This window comes from Hyla sarda, chromosome 2 (assembly GCF_029499605.1).
Source record: "Hyla sarda isolate aHylSar1 chromosome 2, aHylSar1.hap1, whole genome shotgun sequence".
Classification (NCBI taxonomy): domain Eukaryota; kingdom Metazoa; phylum Chordata; class Amphibia; order Anura; family Hylidae; genus Hyla; species Hyla sarda.
Window position 1 is genome coordinate 255276712 of NC_079190.1, and position 19662 is coordinate 255296373.

General features: G+C 42.9%; 1 protein-coding gene across 2 annotated transcripts in view; it reads right to left on the bottom strand.

Moving 5' to 3' along the window:
• Positions 1–19662, bottom strand: part of CSMD2 (CUB and Sushi multiple domains 2) — a 1018208-nt gene that overhangs the window by 339497 nt on the left and 659049 nt on the right. For both annotated transcript variants that reach the window (XM_056557006.1, XM_056557007.1), the window contains exon 6: positions 2425–2537. In XM_056557006.1, the coding sequence (XP_056412981.1) occupies positions 2425–2537 (113 nt within the window). The remainder of the gene's footprint in view (positions 1–2424; positions 2538–19662) is intronic.

The following is a 19662-nucleotide window of genomic DNA, read 5'->3' on the forward strand; positions in this document are numbered from 1 at the left end:
CGGGCATGCTGGGAGTTGCAATTTTGAAACATCTGGAGGTCCGCAGGTTGAAGACCACTGTGGCCTTCGTCATCATCCTCCCCTCGGTGGGAAGGAAGGGTGAGCTGGTCTGGGCCATCTATGCTGCAGGGACCGTTGGTTGGGGAAGGTTAGTCTTTCCGGGCTGTCCATTTTCACCGGGAGGACCTCTTCTGCGCTCTGGGCCCGGCCCTGGACTAGTGACGTTGCCTTGACGATGACGCACAGGGACGTCCGTGCGCAGCAGACGTACCTGCGCATGAGAGTCCCTGTGCATCATCGTCAAGGCAACGTCACTACGGGGTGATGATGACGGGGGTCAAAATGACAGGGTGATGATGACGGGGGTAATAATGACAGGGTGATGATGATGGGAGTGAAAATGACAGGGTGATGATGACAGGGTGATGATGACAGGGTGATGATGACAGGCTGATGATGACAGGCTGTAAATGACAGGGGGGATGATGAGAGGGTGATGATGAGAGGGTGTTAATGACAGGGGGGGGTGATGACATGGGGGGGATGATGTATTTCCCACCCTAGGCTTATAGTCGAGTCAATAACTTTTCCTGGGTTTTTGGGGTAAAATTAGGGGCCTCGGCTTATATTCGGGTGAGCTTATACTCGAGTATATACAGTATCTCTAAATGCTGTTAAAAATAGTTTGGATGAGAAAGTGACCCCCAAAATATTGTTTAAAAAAAATGTACAAACAGAATTGAATTTAAAAGTCAGTTTGAAGGAGAAAAACATGCTTCAGTATCTGGCTCTGATCAGTAAAAAAATAGAAGGCACATTCCCTCTGAAGGTATAACTATTGCTGGTCTGAGTCATTAAAAGCATACAAACTAGGCTACTGCCCAACGCACACCAAGTAAAGAAAAACCAATGCTTACTAGTCTTGGGGAAATCCATATTCTTACCACATGGAATGCTCAGTTCATCATCTTTCCTTGTGCCTTATGACTAGATCCCTGGGGCTTTGTTGGTTATAAAACCTCTATACATCGTAACATAAGTATTGTGAAATAGTAATAAAAAACTCTCAAATGACAAAACGCACAGCATGTCAGTTCTGCCTTTTGGGATGTCTGTGGTTCTGTGAATACATCTGCAGAGTTTGATAGACTGAAGAAACAGATACATCTCCTCATGAATCATTTATATTGCAAGAGTAGGTTTACTGTACATAAACAAGACTGGATTATGTCATATTAGCTAAAGAACAGCAAACGGTGACTGTTTGCAGAGCTGCACCATTTTCTTGCATCTTTTCCACAAACACCACACAAAAGCTAAGAATAAATCTCAAATTTGGAGTTTACATTACAAAGTCCCCTATGTTTGTTGGCAGAACTGTGTGCTGATGGATACCACCATGTACTTGAGCACATCTATTTCTGTGGCTTTAACATAGTCTGCTAGTTATGACATTCATCCATTTTACAAAGAATACAAGTAGTTTGCGGTAGACAAAAGCACTTGAAGTCCTCTAAATTAACAGTATACACTTGAAAATGGACTGAACATAGTAAGGAGCGCATGTTTGGTCTATTAAAATAAAATGTTGAAAAGTAATGCGGTATATGTTGTCACACTGTTCTTTCAAGATGCCAATGTATACAGCAAACGTAATACAAGGAAGATATGTGAACATACCTTACACTACAATATCCCATTCTTCCTCATGTTATAGTCACTGGGGTCCAGGAAGTACTCAGGGTTCTCATTGTACAAAAATACAATAAAGGGGTTGTTCCACCTGGACCTCTTGTTATGATAAACCCACTTAGATCACTGTGGTTCTGCTATCTCCAAATATCCAACATCAGATTTTACTGCTGAAAGAACTGGCAGTCACTGTAATAGCTGAACACGTAATTCATGGTTGCATTGGGTCTACCAGAGTGGGAATTACTTTTTGCATCTGCTCTAGCTCATATAGGGGGCCCCAAACAGACCACCTGCCTCTATTATTTATATCTGTAGAAATGCTGAAGAGCTTTATCTATGTAAACACATAATGTATAATTTAAAGCACATCAGAACAAATAATGCTTATATGTGTTACTCACTAGATTATGCAGATGCTTTACATGTGTTTGTATGTGTCTAGCTTCTGTATTTGGCTCACAAATACCCCCGTTCTACTGTTCACTCCTGCTGACGGGACATGTCCAAGGCAAGCTCTAAGCCCACCCTCACTGACTATGCATTTACTTTCTCCCTATGTCTGCTGTGTTGAGTCAGTTTATCCAATCACTGTAGCCTGTCCTGTTACACCCTCCTCGTCTGTTTTCAGACAGGGCAGAAGTGGGCACAGAGGAGTGTTAGTCCAACCATCACTTCCTGGATTTTTTCTCTGCACTTGTATGTATAAAATCTTCTCCTGTTTACACTCACCTTGGTATTGCGCACTGAAACCCTTCTGTCTATGATTACCATCTGATGTAAAGTGAATTCGTAGCCAGTTCTTGCTGCTGATGACTGGGGGTGGTAAACTGTATCCTGTAAACCTGAAAGAGAAACATGCATTTTAAGGGATGGAGGCTACATTCATTACATTATATAGCATTATATAGGTAAAACAAACACGATGTACCCAGGTATCCATAACAAACCAATATATATATATATATATATATATATATATATATATATATAATAAAATAATTCAACAAAAAGGACTGCACTCCCAAGGACAAAGACCGTGAGAGACGGTTGAAACGTCGTGGCATCTGATGAATAAAGCCTGACATGCTTTCATCTAATCCGGAGTGCTGCTGTTTTGCTTTGCTATATATATATATATATATATATATATATATATATATATATATATATATATATTTTTTTTTTTTTTAATTAGGTTCATAACATTTAAATCAGCATATTATTTTTCAGTCCAGTTGTATCGTCTGTGTTTGCTGTTAGGTATACTGTGGTACATGGTGCTGGAAATAGCTAAAGCTGAACATACATGCATAACTTTTCTGCAGAAGAAAGGTAAGATAACTTTTGCTAATAAAGTGCTGTTTCTTAAAGTATATGGGTATGAATATAATGTCACATAAACATTGTGATGAAAATCCATAGGTCAGGGTATTAGATTATTATTGCTCAACTATATGTATGGCAAACTGGATTTATAAGACTTTTATAGAACATATCCAAGACATAAATCTGTTTCCATCCTGATTCCAAGCCATCAATTATTTGATTATTATACAAGTATCTCAACACTGACCCATAAACATTGAAAGCTACATTACATACATGGCTAGCTAAAAGGGCTTTGGATGAAGGACCGATATTGGTGGTGGCAATACATGTGGGGTTTTGTCCCCCACACATAGATCTTTAATACCATTTGTGTGTTATTATATAAACGTGGATGCACTTGTGATGCATTTTTACACTATAGACCTATTTTTATGATATTTCGCACTATGCTGTGTATTATATTTACGTGGATGCACTTGTGATGCTCTGTTGTTTTTCTTGAAAACTGAATAAAAACTATGGAGAAACAGATTTCCCATATTTTTTATTATTGGGATGTGTGGTCCTTGTGACACTTTTATTTCAGAATTCCCTTATACAATAAATGACAATGGATTTTGCTAACCTTTTTATGGTATTTCTTTAAGAGAGTAGTCTTTAAAGTCAATCTGTCAGCTGCAGTTCATATTTAGAGCTCAAGTGTCTTTGATGCTGTGCTGAGCCTTTTCTCTCCCCCACCTTTCCCTGCCTTGACTGATTGACGTGTACAGCTCATTGCTGGAAGATGAGCTCTGTACATCACTAAGGCAGGGTGGGAAGGGTGCAGGAGGGAGGATATATGCATCCTATGGCTCAGCACATCCTCCTTGACACACAATACAGCCTATTGGAATTTCATGCTGCCTGTAGTTCACCCTTTAAACAGAAACTGACAACCTGTTTACCATCACTTAAACCAATATATTGAGTTATAGTGTGGGTAAACAACTTTAAAAAGAGGAGTTATTTACATTAATCCTAGTAATATTTGCAGACTTATGTCCCTTTATTCCTCTATCCCTTTAGTGCTGCTGTGCACAATGGAAGTGGCGAGCCAGCTCGCCCAGCTCCCCTGCCTCCTTAATATTAACTGCTCGGTCTACCCTCTTGATGAATATGCTAGTGCATTCCCTCTTACGACCACTAGTTCGAGTTGAGTGCTGGGGCCGCTGCCTCTCTACATCCACAAGTCAGTGGTACTTGTGCTCTGCTCACTCTATGCATATTTATCTCAGATGGTGAATATTAAGGAGGCAGGGGAGCTGGGCGAGTCAGCTCAACATCTCCATTGCACACAACAGTGCAATAGGAAAATAAGAATAAAGGGACACAACTCTGCAACAAGTACAGCAATTAATGTAAGAAACCCCTCTTTTAATGCTGCACATCTGCACTATTACCCAGTGTATGGGATTCTGAGCAGGTAAACAGTCTGTCAGTTTCCATTTAACATCAAAGACCAATTTAAAGAGAAATCACAACATATTGTAGAAGGTTCTAGACTTCACTGTGCTACTAAAAAGACTATTACTGTAGCTGAAGTGAGCACCATAACCAACGATAAAGTAGTTCCTGTTTTCCATGAGTGTTTGGCACAACTTGAGAACAAATGCTTGTAGGGTTGTTGTAGTGTAGTAGTCCTTCAGTGAGCTCATTGAGGACAGGTTCACTTATTAAGAAGTGGGGCCACTTAAAAGGCAGACTGTTTCTTATTAGATAGCAACATAGAATTCACCGACTATTGTGCTTGTGTTCATCCATATTATCCCAGCCATAGAGTTTAAACAATACTCTGAAGAAAAAAGATAATTTCATTAAAATGCCACTTTGTGCTCAGAAAAGCTTAATCCTGCTCTTGGTGCTTACACGTCTGAATCTATGCTGATAATATAAGGGTAAGGTCCTATTGCGTGCAGAAGGCTGGCAGGGTAAACAGTTTAATACACTCATAGAATGAATCACTTACAAAAGACATATACAGCATGCACATGTACACAATGTATTTGCACTGCACAATACAACAATAAAAATAAATAAAAAAGAAAATGTTCTTAATTTTTTTTCCAAAAAGCAAAAGACCTCCTGCGTTGTAAAGTGACTTAAAGGGAATTACTTCTGAAGTGTGTACCAGTCATAGAATTACTCAGTAAATAACAGAGAAGTATAGCCAAGCTGCCAATTTACAATTATGGTGGATGAATGGCTCTCTTCAGGTGAAAACCGCTAAAGTGGCATGTTCTTCTATATCTACTGAAAATAATTTCTATACATGACTCTTACACACCCACCTGGACTGCTTTTTTCATTGAAAAGCAACAATAATAGCTGGTGGATGACAAAAGCCTATGTGTACTGAAGATTTCATCAGAGACTACACCTGGCATCTACATAGAATAAGTACATTAAGAACTTCTATCATAAAACAGAGAGTTTTGTAATGGAAATATGACATTTGTAAAAAGGGGAAATAGGGTTTCAAGGAACTGTGCTGATAAGTATGACACGTGCCATCCTTGTAGACAGCTTAGTTTGGGGCAATACTAAAAATTTATATGTTTATCTTACCTATTTGTGCTTTTATTTACAGAAAATGTCAGAAATCTTCATATGTTGTGCTGTTCATATGTCGTGCTGTGTAAATATGTAATTCTTTATTGCTGTGGTATGTAGTCAACGTAACTGCATAGAAGCTAAATAAACCAAGAATTTATCTAGATAGGGCTCCTCTTCCGCATTACGGTTAAGGGCATACCTTTTTTTTCCTTCTTTTCCAGTGCTGAGCTATGAATGTTCATGTTCTTATTTGAATGAGGCTCAAGAACCCAGGGGGCATTCCCCAGCAAGGTAAGATCTCAGTGTCCATGTCCTCTTTATTACACACTGGCCCACTTGCACATGTCTACATTAAAATGATGTACTAAATGCAAAGGCTATGGGCTGGACTTACCTAAGCTGTTTCCGTACTAGGAATCACCCTCCCTGGGCTTTTGGGCCTGTTAATCATAATAAAAAAAAGTCTTATAGCCCGGTGCTGGACTATGAAGATAAAGAAAAGTATACCTGAAAATCTAATAAGAAGTACTATCTAGCCGTGGGTTTATTTCTACCCCTGCTTTCCTGCTGACAGATGTATAAGTGATTATGTATGGTCCATTTCCTGAATGTATACTGTTTATATCTGTGGGACACTGTCACGATGCCGGCTGGCAGGAGGTGGATCCTCTGTGCCAGAGAGGGATTGGCGTGGACCGTGCTAGTGGACCGGTTCTAAGTCACTACTGGTTTTCACCAGAGCCCGCCGCAAAGAGGGATGGTCTTGCTGCGGCGGTAGTGACCAGGTCGTATCCACCAGCAACGGCTCAACCTCTCTGACTGCTGAAGATAGGCGCGGTACAAGGGAGTAGACAGAAGCAAGGTCGGACGTAGCAGAAGGTCGGGGCAGGCAGCAAGGATCGTAGTCAATAAGGTAATAGCAGGAGGTCAAGTACACAGTAAGGACAAACACAGTAACGCTTTCACTAGGCTCTAAGGCAACAAGATCCGGCAGGGGAGTGCAGGGGCAGAGATCAGATATAGTCTGGGAGCAGGTGGAAGCCAATTAAGCTAATTGGGCCAGGCACCAATCATTGGTGCACTGGCCCTTTAAGTCTCAGGGAGCTGGCGCGCGCGCGCCCTAGAGAGCGGAGCCGCGCGCGCCAGCACATGACAGCAGGGGACGGGAACGGGTAAGTGACCTGGGATGCGATTCGCGAGCGGGCGCGTCCCGCTGTACGAATCGCATCCCCGACGGCCATGACAGTGCAGCGCTCCCGACCGGTGGACCGACCGGCGCGCTGCGGAGAGAGAGACGCCGTACGCGCTCCAGGGAGGAGCGGGGACCCGGAGCGCTAGGCGTAACAGTACCCCCCCCCCTTAGGTCTCCCCTTCTCTTTGTCCGGTAACTGCCTCCCCTGGGATGAGGACACCGGGAAAGAATGGAGGGATTCCTCAACGGCAGGCAGTACAGCAGGAGTGGTAATGGGGAGGGAGGGCAGAGGGCGAGGCCTGGCACGGAGCAGTGTGACACCAGGACGAGGGCCATGAGGAGGCACCGAGGCTTGCCTGACTGGACTGGGAGGGGGGGAGAGGCACTTCTTATGGCAGGCAGAGTCCATAAAGACCTTAGGGAGACCGGATACAGGGGGAACCACAGGGTCACGGCAGGGAGTACTGGGAACCGGTTTAAGGCAGTCCTTGAAGCAAGAGGTACCCCAGCTCTTGATCTCCCCTGTGGACCAATCCAGGGTTGGGGAATGGTGTTGAAGCCAGGGTAGTCCAAGGAGAATTTCGGAAGTGCAATTGGAGAGGACCAAAAACTCAATTTTTTCGTGATGAGGTCCGATGCACATTAGGAGGGGCTCCGTGCGGTAACGCACGGTGCAATCCAACCTGACTCCGTTGACCACGGAAATGCGGAGTGGCTTGACGAGACGGGTCACCGGGATGCGGAATTTATTCACCAAGGACTCCCGAATAAAATTCCCAGAAGCACCAGAGTCCAGGCAGGCCACGGCTGAGAGGGAAGAGTTGGCTGAAGGAGAAATCCGTACAGGCACCGTGAGACGTGGAGAAGCCGACTTAGCATCAAGAGATGCCACACCCACGAGAGCTGGGTGCGAGCGTGCGTTACCCAGACGTGGAGGACGGATAGGGCAATCCACCAAAAAATGTTCGGTACTGGCACAGTACAGACAAAGATTCTCTTCCCTACGGCGATTCCTCTCTTCCAGGGTCAGGCGAGACCGATCCACTTGCATGGCCTCCTCGGCGGGGGGCCTAGGCGCAGATTGCAATGGAGACTGTGGGAGAGGTGTCCAGAGATCTAAGTTTTTTTCCTGGCGGAGCTCTTGATGCCTCTCAGAAAAACGCATGTCAATGCGAGTGGCTAGATGAATGAGTTCATGCAGGTTAGCAGGAGTTTCTCGTGCGGCCAGAACATCTTTAATGTTGCTGGATAGGCCTTTTTTAAAGGTCGCGCAGAGGGCCTCATTATTCCAGGAAAGTTCAGAAGCAAGAGTACGGAATTGTATGGCGTACTCGCCAACGAAAGAATTACCCTGGATCAGGTTCAGCAGGGCAGTCTCAGCAGAAGAGGCTCGGGCAGGTTCCTCAAAGACACTTCGAATTTCCGAGAAGAAGGAGTGTACAGAGGCAGTGACGGGGTCATTGCGGTCCCAGAGCGGTGTGGCCCATGACAGGGCTTTTCCAGACAGAAGGCTGACTACGAAAGCCACCTTAGACCTTTCAGTAGGAAACTGGTCCGACATCATCTCCAAGTGCAGGGAACATTGCGAAAGAAAGCCACGGCAAAACTTAGAGTCCCCATTAAATTTGTCCGGCAAGGACAAGCGGAGGCTAGGAGTGGCCACTCGCTGCGGAAGGGGTGCAGGAGCTGGCGGAGGAGATGGTTGCTGCTGAAGTTGCGACTGAAGTTGCTGCACAATGGTGGACACTTCCGACAGCTAGTGGGTTAGATGGGCGATCTGTCGGGATTGCTGGGCGACCACCGTGGTGAGATCAGAGATATAAGGCAGGGGAACCTCAGCGGGATCCATGGCCGGATCTACTGTCACGATGCCGGCTGGCAGGAGGTGGATCCTCTGTGCCAGAGAGGGATTGGCGTGGACCGTGCTAGTGGACCGGTTCTAAGTCACTACTGGTTTTCACCAGAGCCCGCCGCAAAGCGGGATGGTCTTGCTGCGGCGGTAGTGACCAGGTCGTATCCACCAGCAACGGCTCAACCTCTCTGACTGCTGAAGATAGGCGCGGTACAAGGGAGTAGACAGAAGCAAGGTCGGACGTAGCAGAAGGTCGGGGCAGGCAGCAAGGATCGTAGTCAATAAGGTAATAGCAGGAGGTCAAGTACACAGTAAGGACAAACACAGTAACGCTTTCACTAGGCTCTAAGGCAACAAGATCCGGCAGGGGAGTGCAGGGGCAGAGATCAGATATAGTCTGGGAGCAGGTGGAAGCCAATTAAGCTAATTGGGCCAGGCACCAATCATTGGTGCACTGGCCCTTTAAGTCTCAGGGAGCTGGCGCGCGCGCACCCTAGAGAGCGGAGCCGCGCGCGCCAGCACATGACAGCAGGGGACGGGAACGGGTAAGTGACCTGGGATGCGATTCGCGAGCGGGCGCGTCCCGCTGTGCGAATCGCATCCCCGACGGCCATGACAGTGCAGCGCTCCCGGTCAGCGGGACCGACCGGGGCGCTGCGGAGAGAGAGACGCCGTACGCGCTCCGGGGAGGAGCGGGGACCCGGAGCGCTAGGCGTAACAGACACAAAGGTTGACACTAGTAGACTTAAACTAGTGTATTAAACTTAGTAAGCCCATCCAGACTATGGGTAACCCGCGATCAGACACTTATCAAAACTATCATCCTGTGAACAGGGAATAACATTTTATGTACCAGAGAAAACTAAGAAAGTAATCATAGCAAGTACATACTGTATCATACATCAAGTATACCTGTCATTAGCAAAAACGTTTTATGTAATGTAGAAAACAACATTATGTATATTTGTAACATTCATTGGATAAAAAAATGTGTATATATTTGTCCCTGCAGCTATTGTCTGTGTGTCTCTGTGAGGAGTCTAAATATAGGAGGTGCTCTGTGCAGGGCTCAGTGCACTAAGGACAAGCAGGGCTCTGTGAACTAAGGACAAGCAGGGCTCTGTGAACTAAGGATCAGCAGGGCTTTGTGCACTAAGGACCAGCAGAGCTCTGTGCACTAAGGACCAGCAGGGATCTGTGCACTGAGGACAAGCTGGGCTCTGTACACTGAGGACAAGCAGGGCTCTGTGCACTAAGGACCAGCAGGGCTCTGTGCACTAAGGACTGGCAGGGCTCTGTGCACTAAGGACAAACAGGGCTCTGTGCACTGAGGACAAGCAGGGCTCTGTGCACTAAGGACAAGCAGGGCACTGTACACTGTGGACAAGCAGGGCTCTGCACACCGAGGACAAGCATGGCTCTGTGCACTGAGGAAAAGCATGGCTCTGTGCACTGAGGACAAGCAGGGCTCTGTACACTGAGGACAAGCAGATCTCTGTACAATGAGGACATGCAGGGCTCTGTACACTGAGGACAAACAGGGCTCTAAGCACTGAGGACAAGCAGGGCTCTAAGCACTGAGGACAAGCAGGGCTCTGTGCATTGAGGACAAGCAGGGCTCTGTACACTGAGGACAAGCAGGGCTCTGTACAGTGAGCACAAGCATGGCTCTGTGCACTGAGGACAAGCAGGGCTCTGTACACTGAGAACAAGCATGGCTCTGTGCACTGAGGACAAGCAGGGCTCTGTACACTGAGGACAAGCAGGGCTCTGTGCACTGAGGACAAGCAGGAGTCTGTACACTAAGGACAAGCAGGGCTCTGTGCACTGAGGACAAGCAGGGCTCTGTACACTGAGGACAAGCAGGGCTCTGTGCACTGAGGACAAGCAGGGCTCTGTGCACTGAGGACAAGCAGGGCTCTGTACACTGAGAACAAGCAGGGCTCTGTACACTGAGGACAAGAAGGGCTCTGTACACTGAGAACAAGCAGGGCTCTGTACATTGAGAACAAGCAGGGCTCTGTGCACTGATGACAAGCAGGTATCTGTGCACTGAGGGCAAGCAGGGCTCTGTGCACTGAGGACAAGCAGGGCTCTGTACACTGAGAACAAGCAGGGCTCTGTACACTGAAGACAAGCAGGGCTCTCTGCACTGAGGACAAGCAGGTCTCTGTGCACTGAGGGCAAGCAGGGCTCTGTGCACTAAAGATAAGCAGGGCTCTGTGTACTGAGGACAAGCAGGGCTCTGTGCCATGAAGAAAAGCAGGGCTCTGTGCAGTGAGGGCAAGCAGGACCCTGAACACTGAGGACAAGCAGGACTCTGTACACTGAGGACAAGCAGGGCTCTGTGCACTGAGGACAAGCAGGGCTCTGTACACTGAGGCCAGTAGGGCTCTGTGCAGTAAGGACAAGCATGGCTCTGTACAGTGAAGACAAGCAGGGCTCTGTGTACTGAGAACAAGCAGGGCTTTGTGCACTGAGGACAAGCAGGGCTCTGTGTACTGCACAGAGCTCTGCTTGTCCTGCCCTCACTTCCTGTATTTGGACTCCTCACAGAGACACACAGGCAATAGGTGCAGGGACAGCATTTTTTCACCCAAAAATGTACACTTTTTTTTAACCAATGTACAGTACATTACAAATATACTTTAATATTATCTACATTATATTAAAAGTTTTTACTAACCACAGGAACATTTTAACATACTATTTTTATAGTATTTTTCAACAGTTTGCTTCCCTAGAAAAATATGACCTGAAACAGCCCCACAAACACTGCCACCTTACAGCAAATCCATTATTTAGAGAGCCTGTAAGGATAACATTTTGTAGTACAGAAACACAGGTGAAAAATCGATGATGAGATTCATTCCTGTCGGGGTCAGTTTTGTATCCAGTGGCATTGGTTTTGTTGCCATACTTCTCTACAAGTGGGACAAACTTTTTTATGATTTTTGATTGGTGTCTAGATACACTGTATGACCTCTGGAAAAGGCACACAGAAGCTACTTTGCTGTAGGTGCAGGGGCCAATTACTATTGAATTTGCATCATGCTTTTAACTTTTGCAAATAGGTATTTAGAAAAAAAGTCCCAACAGGGAAAACTGAGCTAAACCTTTGTAAAGAAGCGAATGGTACTGGAGGAGAATGAGATTAGGTTTCTATCAATTCCTGCTAAATGGATCTTCATTAAACGACTCGCTACAGAAGAGGAAATCCTATTCTATTAATTAGTGGGAATCCAGATCCATGAGTATAGTCAACTTTTCTGAAGATATTGAACCCATGTGGTGAGACATTGTCCTTAATAAAATGCACACCCACCGATTAGAGATTCTTAACCTCTTGAGGACCCGGGGTTTTTCCGTTTTTGCACTTAAATTTTTTCCTCCTTACCTTTAAAAAATCATAACTCTTTCAATTTTGCACCTAAAAATCCATATGATGGCTAATTTTTTGCACAGCCAATTCTACTTTATAAAAACATCAATCATTTTCCCAAAACAGAAAAAAAATCATTGTGCGACAAAAATGAAGAAAAAACACCATGTTGTAAATTTAGGGAGCTTCAGTTTCTACGCAGTACTTTTTTGGGTAAAAATGGCACCCTCTCTTTATTCTGTGGGTCCATGCGATTAAATTAATACTCTACTTTGTAGCTTTGATTTTGTCGTACTTCTGGAAAAAATCATAACTAAATGCAGGAAAATTTATATGTTAAAAATTGTCATCTTCTGACCCCTATAACTTTATTATTTTTCAGCGTATGGGGCGGTATGGGGCTCATTTTTTATGCCATGATCTGAAGTTTTAGCGGTACTTTTTTTGTATTGATTGGACTTTTTGATAGTTTTTTATTCATTCTTTCATGATATAAAAAGTGAATTTGGAATTTGCGTGTACACCATTAACCGTGTGGTTTAATTAACAATATATTTTTATAATTCTGACATTTCCGCATGCGGTGATACCACATATGTTTATTTTTATTTTTACTTAAACAGTTTTTTTTAAATGGGAAAAGGGGGTGATTCAAACTTTTATTAGCGTAGGGGTTAATTGATCTTTATTAACTTTTTTTCACTTTTATTTGCAATGTTATAGCCCCCAGGGGGCTATAACACTGCACACACTGATCTTTTACATTGATCATTGTTATCCCATAGGATAACATTGATCAATGATTTTGCTGCTTGACTACTCATGCCTGGATCTCAGGCACGGAACAGTGATTCAGCGATCGGACACACAGGAGGAAGGTAGGGAGCCTCCTTTTGTCCTGCAGCTGTTCGGGACACCGATTTTGCTGATTTTGCTGATTTTGCCACGGCGGTCCCGAACAGCCCACTGAGCTTGCCAGGGGGAGTTTACTTTCACTTTAGAAGTGGCGATCAACTTTAAATGCCGCATCTAAAGGGTTAATAGTGCGCGATCAGTGCCGCGCGCTATTAGCCACGGGTCACGACGTTGTTAAAGGCTCGGCCCGACATGGGTTATAGAAAGGGAGCGGACTCAGGGTGTACAGGTACACCCTTGGTCCTTAAGTGGTTAACAGAAGATGAAAAATACTGTAGAAATGGATCTGTACTCTGCTACTGCTCTTACGAGCTTGTCAAAATGTCAAGGTTTATTCTCTTCCTCAGAGCTTCAGGTACTGTTTTATTTGTTCTAAATGCACTAAAGCGCTGATTTTACTTTAGCTTGAAGAAAGTCTTTCTGTGCTGTACCTGATCAACCTGGATAATTTCAATCTTTTCTGCACCTATTAATGTGCCATATACATTTATTAAGTTGGCTTTAATATGTTTGGCTAGCTTTATAGAGGTCTTCTGATGGAAGTGAAATAATATACAGAATAAATCTAAGAGCTAACAGTAAAAGGTTACATTTGTGTTGACCATATGTTATCTTCCTTTGTTATATTTCCTTTAATTTGCCATCAGTGCTTGCTGTTTTAAAGCTGATCAAATAAAACATTGTGAATATATATAACAGCAAACAGTACCATCACATAAACAAATGGTATATCATGAATTTTGTATGCTGGGAAAGGCTTCTGGGCATTCTCTGTGACTTTTAGGCTAGGTTCACTATACAGAATTTCCGAGAGTAATTCTGCTTAAATATTACACTCAGAAATTCCAGTGTAGCATAATCTCAATGCCGGCAATGGTATTCAGCTACACAGTGCACATTACGAAATTTCTTGCTCTTTCACCGAAACAATGTATGTATGGTCCTGGCTGCACTCAAAATCTCTGGCTAGATTTTCCACAGTATACTAGTGAAGTGTATCCAGTCTGAGAGCATAATGCTGACAGCCAATTTACCCGGCAATGCTGCACAGCTCGGATGGGTACACAGACAGCCAGGGCAAGCCTGATGGCCTTCACAAGACTAGGCTAGAGAAACCGGGGTAGAGGATCAAAGGAGCAGGTGATCCTCACATGCTGTGGCCATGATTTTACTGCGGTATGTGAATGGTTAAACTATCTTCTGGGGTTCTAGTGTTAAAGGCAAGAATACAGTAAAGAATGTGCATTGCTTGACATGTGAAAGAAACACTAAAACCCAGATGAAAAACTGCTTGAAACCAAGTCCATCATAATTGAACAGGAGCCATGATTGAAGTATGAACAGAGCTTTAGTTAAATTTTTTGGGCTCATACATTCTAAACCACCTGTCTTCATGAAAGTCAAAAAGGAATGGACTTTGGGTAGTGGACTTCTCCAGTTTTCAATGGCACTGGAGGGCAAAATAGTATAGCCATTAGAAGTGAAATCCATCAGGATCTGGTTATAAAGCAGATACAAATGGATTTATCATAGATCCTATCAACAGGAAAGGAACTGATAAGGTGGAGTATCGCCTGGTGGGTACTGACAATACATTAGATTCCACTGGTGAGAATCTGGTTGGTTTCGCACACTAAAATAAATCCTAAAAGCGTGTTTTATATTTCAGCATGATGCCGGCAGTTAACATAAAAGAATAAAGTGAACTGGCTCATAAAATCATGATAACATTACTGTTTATGTGATGCAGTTTTAAGGAAAATCACTGCAGATCCTTTTGGAGAAGAAAAGTGGTGTTTTATAGCAACAGAAAATAAGAGTGTGATGTTTGTCTTGGCGGTTCCAGCATTGGTAACAATATAATGTGAAATGTAGTTTTTTGTTTCAAGATATGGTAAAGTAATGCATTCTATATCCTGCAGCGAGCTACTTTAAGTGGTGACTCTTTGCAATGTAACACCCCAGGAGTTTTGAGAGCTGCTGTCAGACATAGTTCAAAACAGCTGGGAAGACAGGGGTTGTTCATTTAATGAAACCATTGCTTAAATATTTTGCTAAACAACAATTGGTGCACCATCTGTGTGCAATAATTCATAGAAAGTGAAGTTCGGAAGCAGGGATGTGATTAAAGGACGGAACTGAGCAGATACAGTATTGTCACATTGATAACAAATAGAGAAAGCCGCTCCATTCCCTTTTGCTAGATGGTCAACAAGTATGGTCCTCCAATTTTATCAATAATGAAAAGCTCTGAAACTTACTAATATCATTCAAGTCCAACACAGAGAATACCCGGTGACTTTAACAAGGGACCGTACATAAAACTCCTGCAGCTGACAGACTTTTCCGGTGCTCACATCAAAGGTAAGATATATATCCAAACGTAGAAATGCAAAAAAATGGAGCACTCACCAGGTCCTTAATAGAGAAAACTTCTTTATTTCATCCAAAAACAATTGGCGTTCTCATGGAGTGCGGGAGAGCGGACAGGAACAAGGGTGTGGGGGAGTGGGATGGGCGCTGGTCCGTATCGCGCAGACAGCGCTTTGTCAGGCCCCTGAGGGGCCTGACAAAGCGCTGTCTGCGCGATACGGACCGTCGCCCATCCCACTCCCCTACCCCCTTGTTCCTGTCCACTCTCCCGCACTCCATGAGAATGCCAATTGTTTTCGGATGAAATGATGAAGTTTTCTCTATCAAGGACCTGGTGAGTGCTCCATTTTTCTGCATTTCAACGTCTGGTTATATTACTAATATCGTTGTTTCAATTGTTTACTATTTTTGAGATATGGAAAATGGAAATATTCTAATCTACATTTGGAGGCTGAAACCTTTTCTGATAATTTTAAACTAATACAGGATCAAGTCTGACAATTTAGAGAAAATACAATAAAAAAAATATTATAAATATAAATTGAGAGATTTCATTTCCGGGTACTGGGAAGCAAAACCTCAAATTTCGTTCATAATCTGGTTTCTAACAAGGCATTCAAAAATGTATTCAGCTACTTGTAAGTTATTTTGTTTTTAGGAAGGCTGGTCATAAACATTGTAGCCTTCATTTTAATTCTTGAAGGAATTAGCAAACTCTTTTTAGGCCTGTAACTATGCAGAATTGACTTTCAGAATTTGGAAACATTTGGTTGCAACCATGGGATCTGTAATGGTGGCCATTGTCTATACCAGTATATAACATTGTGGGCATAGCTTGTAACTTCTGGGGCTAATTATAATACTGGTCTTATATGTGTAGATGTGCTTTGGGGCCCCTTTGGGCACCAGGGCCCTTGTGTGACTATTACCTCTGCACCCCCTAAAGCTACACCCTGGCTTCAGAGAATACCTTCTCTGATCTTGCCCTATGACTGCTGTTTGGAGTTGGCATTAAGCTGAGGGGGCAGCAGCAACTGTGAAACTGTTGATAGCTACCTAAGCAGTGACTAGCCTACAAAACCTACAGAACCTAATCAGACTAGCATGTTTTTGGCACATCTGCTTTGGAATTCCTATAAGGCCAGGTTTCACACTATAGGTACGCTATGTGCTTTCTCTTTGTTTTCTATATGACTTTCCAGTACTTGGTGTACAAATGTTTTAATATTATTTGTGATAGATATATAGTGGCTTTTTTCAGTCACAAACACAGATTCTCAATTAAATTTTCTAGAACAGTTTCCTGCCATTTAAAGAAATGTGCTGCAAAGATACCGTCAAATACCATTCACATCTAACTGTACACTTATGCTTGCAGAGTGGCCTTGTGAAACTTGCAAATCTTCCGAAATAGTATCAAACATAATATTCTGGGAAATGTGAAGACATCCAGGCGTAAAATGATTCTTATCTGCCAAGTATTCATTTGGTAGCTTTAAGAATTAATAAGTGCTCAGGTTTAACCCATTGTCAACAAGCGAGGGTCTGGAGATGATAACAGCATTAATGCAAACTCCCACTAGGTCGGGTTTGCAAAAAGTGTCTGTTAATTAGAAGCAGAATCCTCTTTGCCCTCAAGCAATGCATGCAGGGAAGGCCACCTGAATATGGTTACTGCTGATATAAGAAGATGTCTGTGTTGTAATACAATATGGGCACAAATCCACCACTAATGAGGATGACCTGAGGATTCTGGGCTAGGATGACTTCTACCTAGTTAGTAAAATAGGAATCATCAACACCGGCTTGTGTTCAGTGAGCGATAAAAACATATGACATAACTCTTATTTACCGTACTGCATGAATGGTCTATACGCCAAGGTCTGCCTCAAGAAAGGACTGGTTTGCCATTATATTGTTATGTCATGAAATTTCGTAGGATTTTATCATAAGAGTGTATTATTATCTAAAGCATACTGACCATAATAATAATAATAATAATAATAATTATTATTATTATAATATTTAATTAGGAGAAATAGCTGATGATTGAGCAAGCATTTTTATATGTACAGCTTTAGTTAGACCAAGATATGCATGTATATCAGGGAGGAAGTCAAACTATGAGATACAATGAGAGCATGTAGTGCAGCTCAGGGTAGAGCAGGCCCACCATGGCTGGGTTTTATGGGAATGTAGTCACAAATAAGGTGGGAGTGGTCTAGGTAGGGTCTGGGTGTATTGGGAGGGGTAGTAGTGGTAGAGAGGGAACTTGCTTATTAGGTATAGGAAGCAGCAAGAAGAGGAACATTATGAGTTTCTTCATGCCAGGACAACAACCAACCCACCTGCTTGCCCTTGAGTTATAACCACAATTGGTGGGAAGGAGAGGTCTTGACAGATTGTTACAGCCTGGCAGTAGAAATATGTTGCAGGGCTCTTCTTAAATTGAAATTAAATGGGGATGTCAGAGGTTTGAGGTGTTGTTATGGATACTGAATTTTAGGAAAATGGCATTGCTCCCATTGGAATGGATCCATGGGAGAAGTAGTGTGTAGTTATGTGGTATGCGTGAGTGAGTTTTAGAGTCCAATTTATTCCTGAAATTTGTAGGTGACCATTACAAATGGAACTTATGGAATTCAACAAAGATTTCTCCGGTTTGTGATATCCTTAGAGTGAGCACATCAATGATCCCACAGTTTTCTTCTCTGCTCTCAGCCCTTTTCACTGTTTCTCTAAAGGCTTTATTTTGCACTTGTGAGTAAATGTATTGGAGTTCTCTGTATAAGGATAGACTAAACGCATTATGTTTAGAGAGACATATCTTGATTATATGTACTACAATGCATTGTTATAGTGAAGTCCTCTCCCCCATCAGCAGAATTCATTTAGAATTCAGAATAGTAACTGTGAAAAATGCTGCCTCACCAAGGTCTGCTCACCTTCTAAAATCTGCACCAGGAGTATTGACCCCCTGATCCTCCAATATTACTAGTCTTACATCTACTGAGGCTGCTTCTTCCTCCTGGCAATGCGCACTCGGTGCTCTGGGTTTTTAGTTATTGAAAACTGTGTGTAAACCAAAGGTTTAGATGTGAATTAATTATATATAATGAAACCTATAGCCGCTATAAGAATTCACATTGAGGCCTTAAGCTGTTTAAAAAGATGTAAAGAATATTTGAACTTTAGAAGGATACAAAAAGGATCCCTGTGAAATATTTGACATAATCATAGTATCCTTAAAAAAGGAAATTCCAAGCAACCATTCACAGTTTATAGATAGTGATGAGCAGTAGTGTTGAGCGGCATAGGCTATATTCGAATTCGCGAATATTCGCGAATATATGGACGAATATTCGTCATATATTCGCGAATATTCGCATATTCGTTATATTTTCGCATATGCGATAATTCGCGTATGCGAAAATTAACATATGTGAAAATTTGCATATACAAAAGTAACATTCGTGAAAATTCGCATATGCGAAAGTTAGCATATGCTAATTTTCGCATATGCGAATTTGTGCACGCCAGTCTCACACAGTAGTATTACAGCCTTCTTTACACCACGGAAGTTGGAAGCAGAGAGGGATGATCACTGTGATGTGTACTGTGAAGAAAAAAATAAAATAAAAAAATAAAAAAACGAATATTCGTAATTACGAATATATAGCGCTATATTCGCGAAATTCGCGAATTCGCGAATATGCGATATTCGCGAATAATATTCGAATTGCGAATATTCGCGAGCAACCCTAATGAGCAGCATTGCCCATATTCGAATTCGTGACATTTTGCGTATATATAAACGAATATTCGTCTTATATTCGCAAATTTTGTGTATTCGTTATAGTGAAAAGAAGTGAAAAGAAGGAATATGCGAATATGGGCATATGCAGAAAAAAGCGAATATTCGCAATTTCGAATATATATCGAATATGTTCTCAATATTTGCGAATGCGCTAATTTGTGATATTAGAGATAAAATTTCTAAATGCGAATATTCGTGCCCAACACTATTTATAGACAGTAAAAAGACAATAGAGTACTGTAATGAAGAGGGTTTTTTTGGTTGGCTATTAGTATATTGACAAAATCTAAATTGTAGAAATCAAATGAAATTTGTGTCTGTCTGTCAACGGCAGAACGAGTAATGGGCACAGTGACACCAAATTTACTTCACTTGGCACCTGGAAATGGTCTGGACAGAGATGAATGTGTAATAAAGGTGCCTCCTGTGTCTAGACGGTGGAAAAGGAAACTGGGAACTGTTCATGCTTGTTGACGGATCTACCGATCCTCTCTACTGATGGTCTGCCTGCGCTG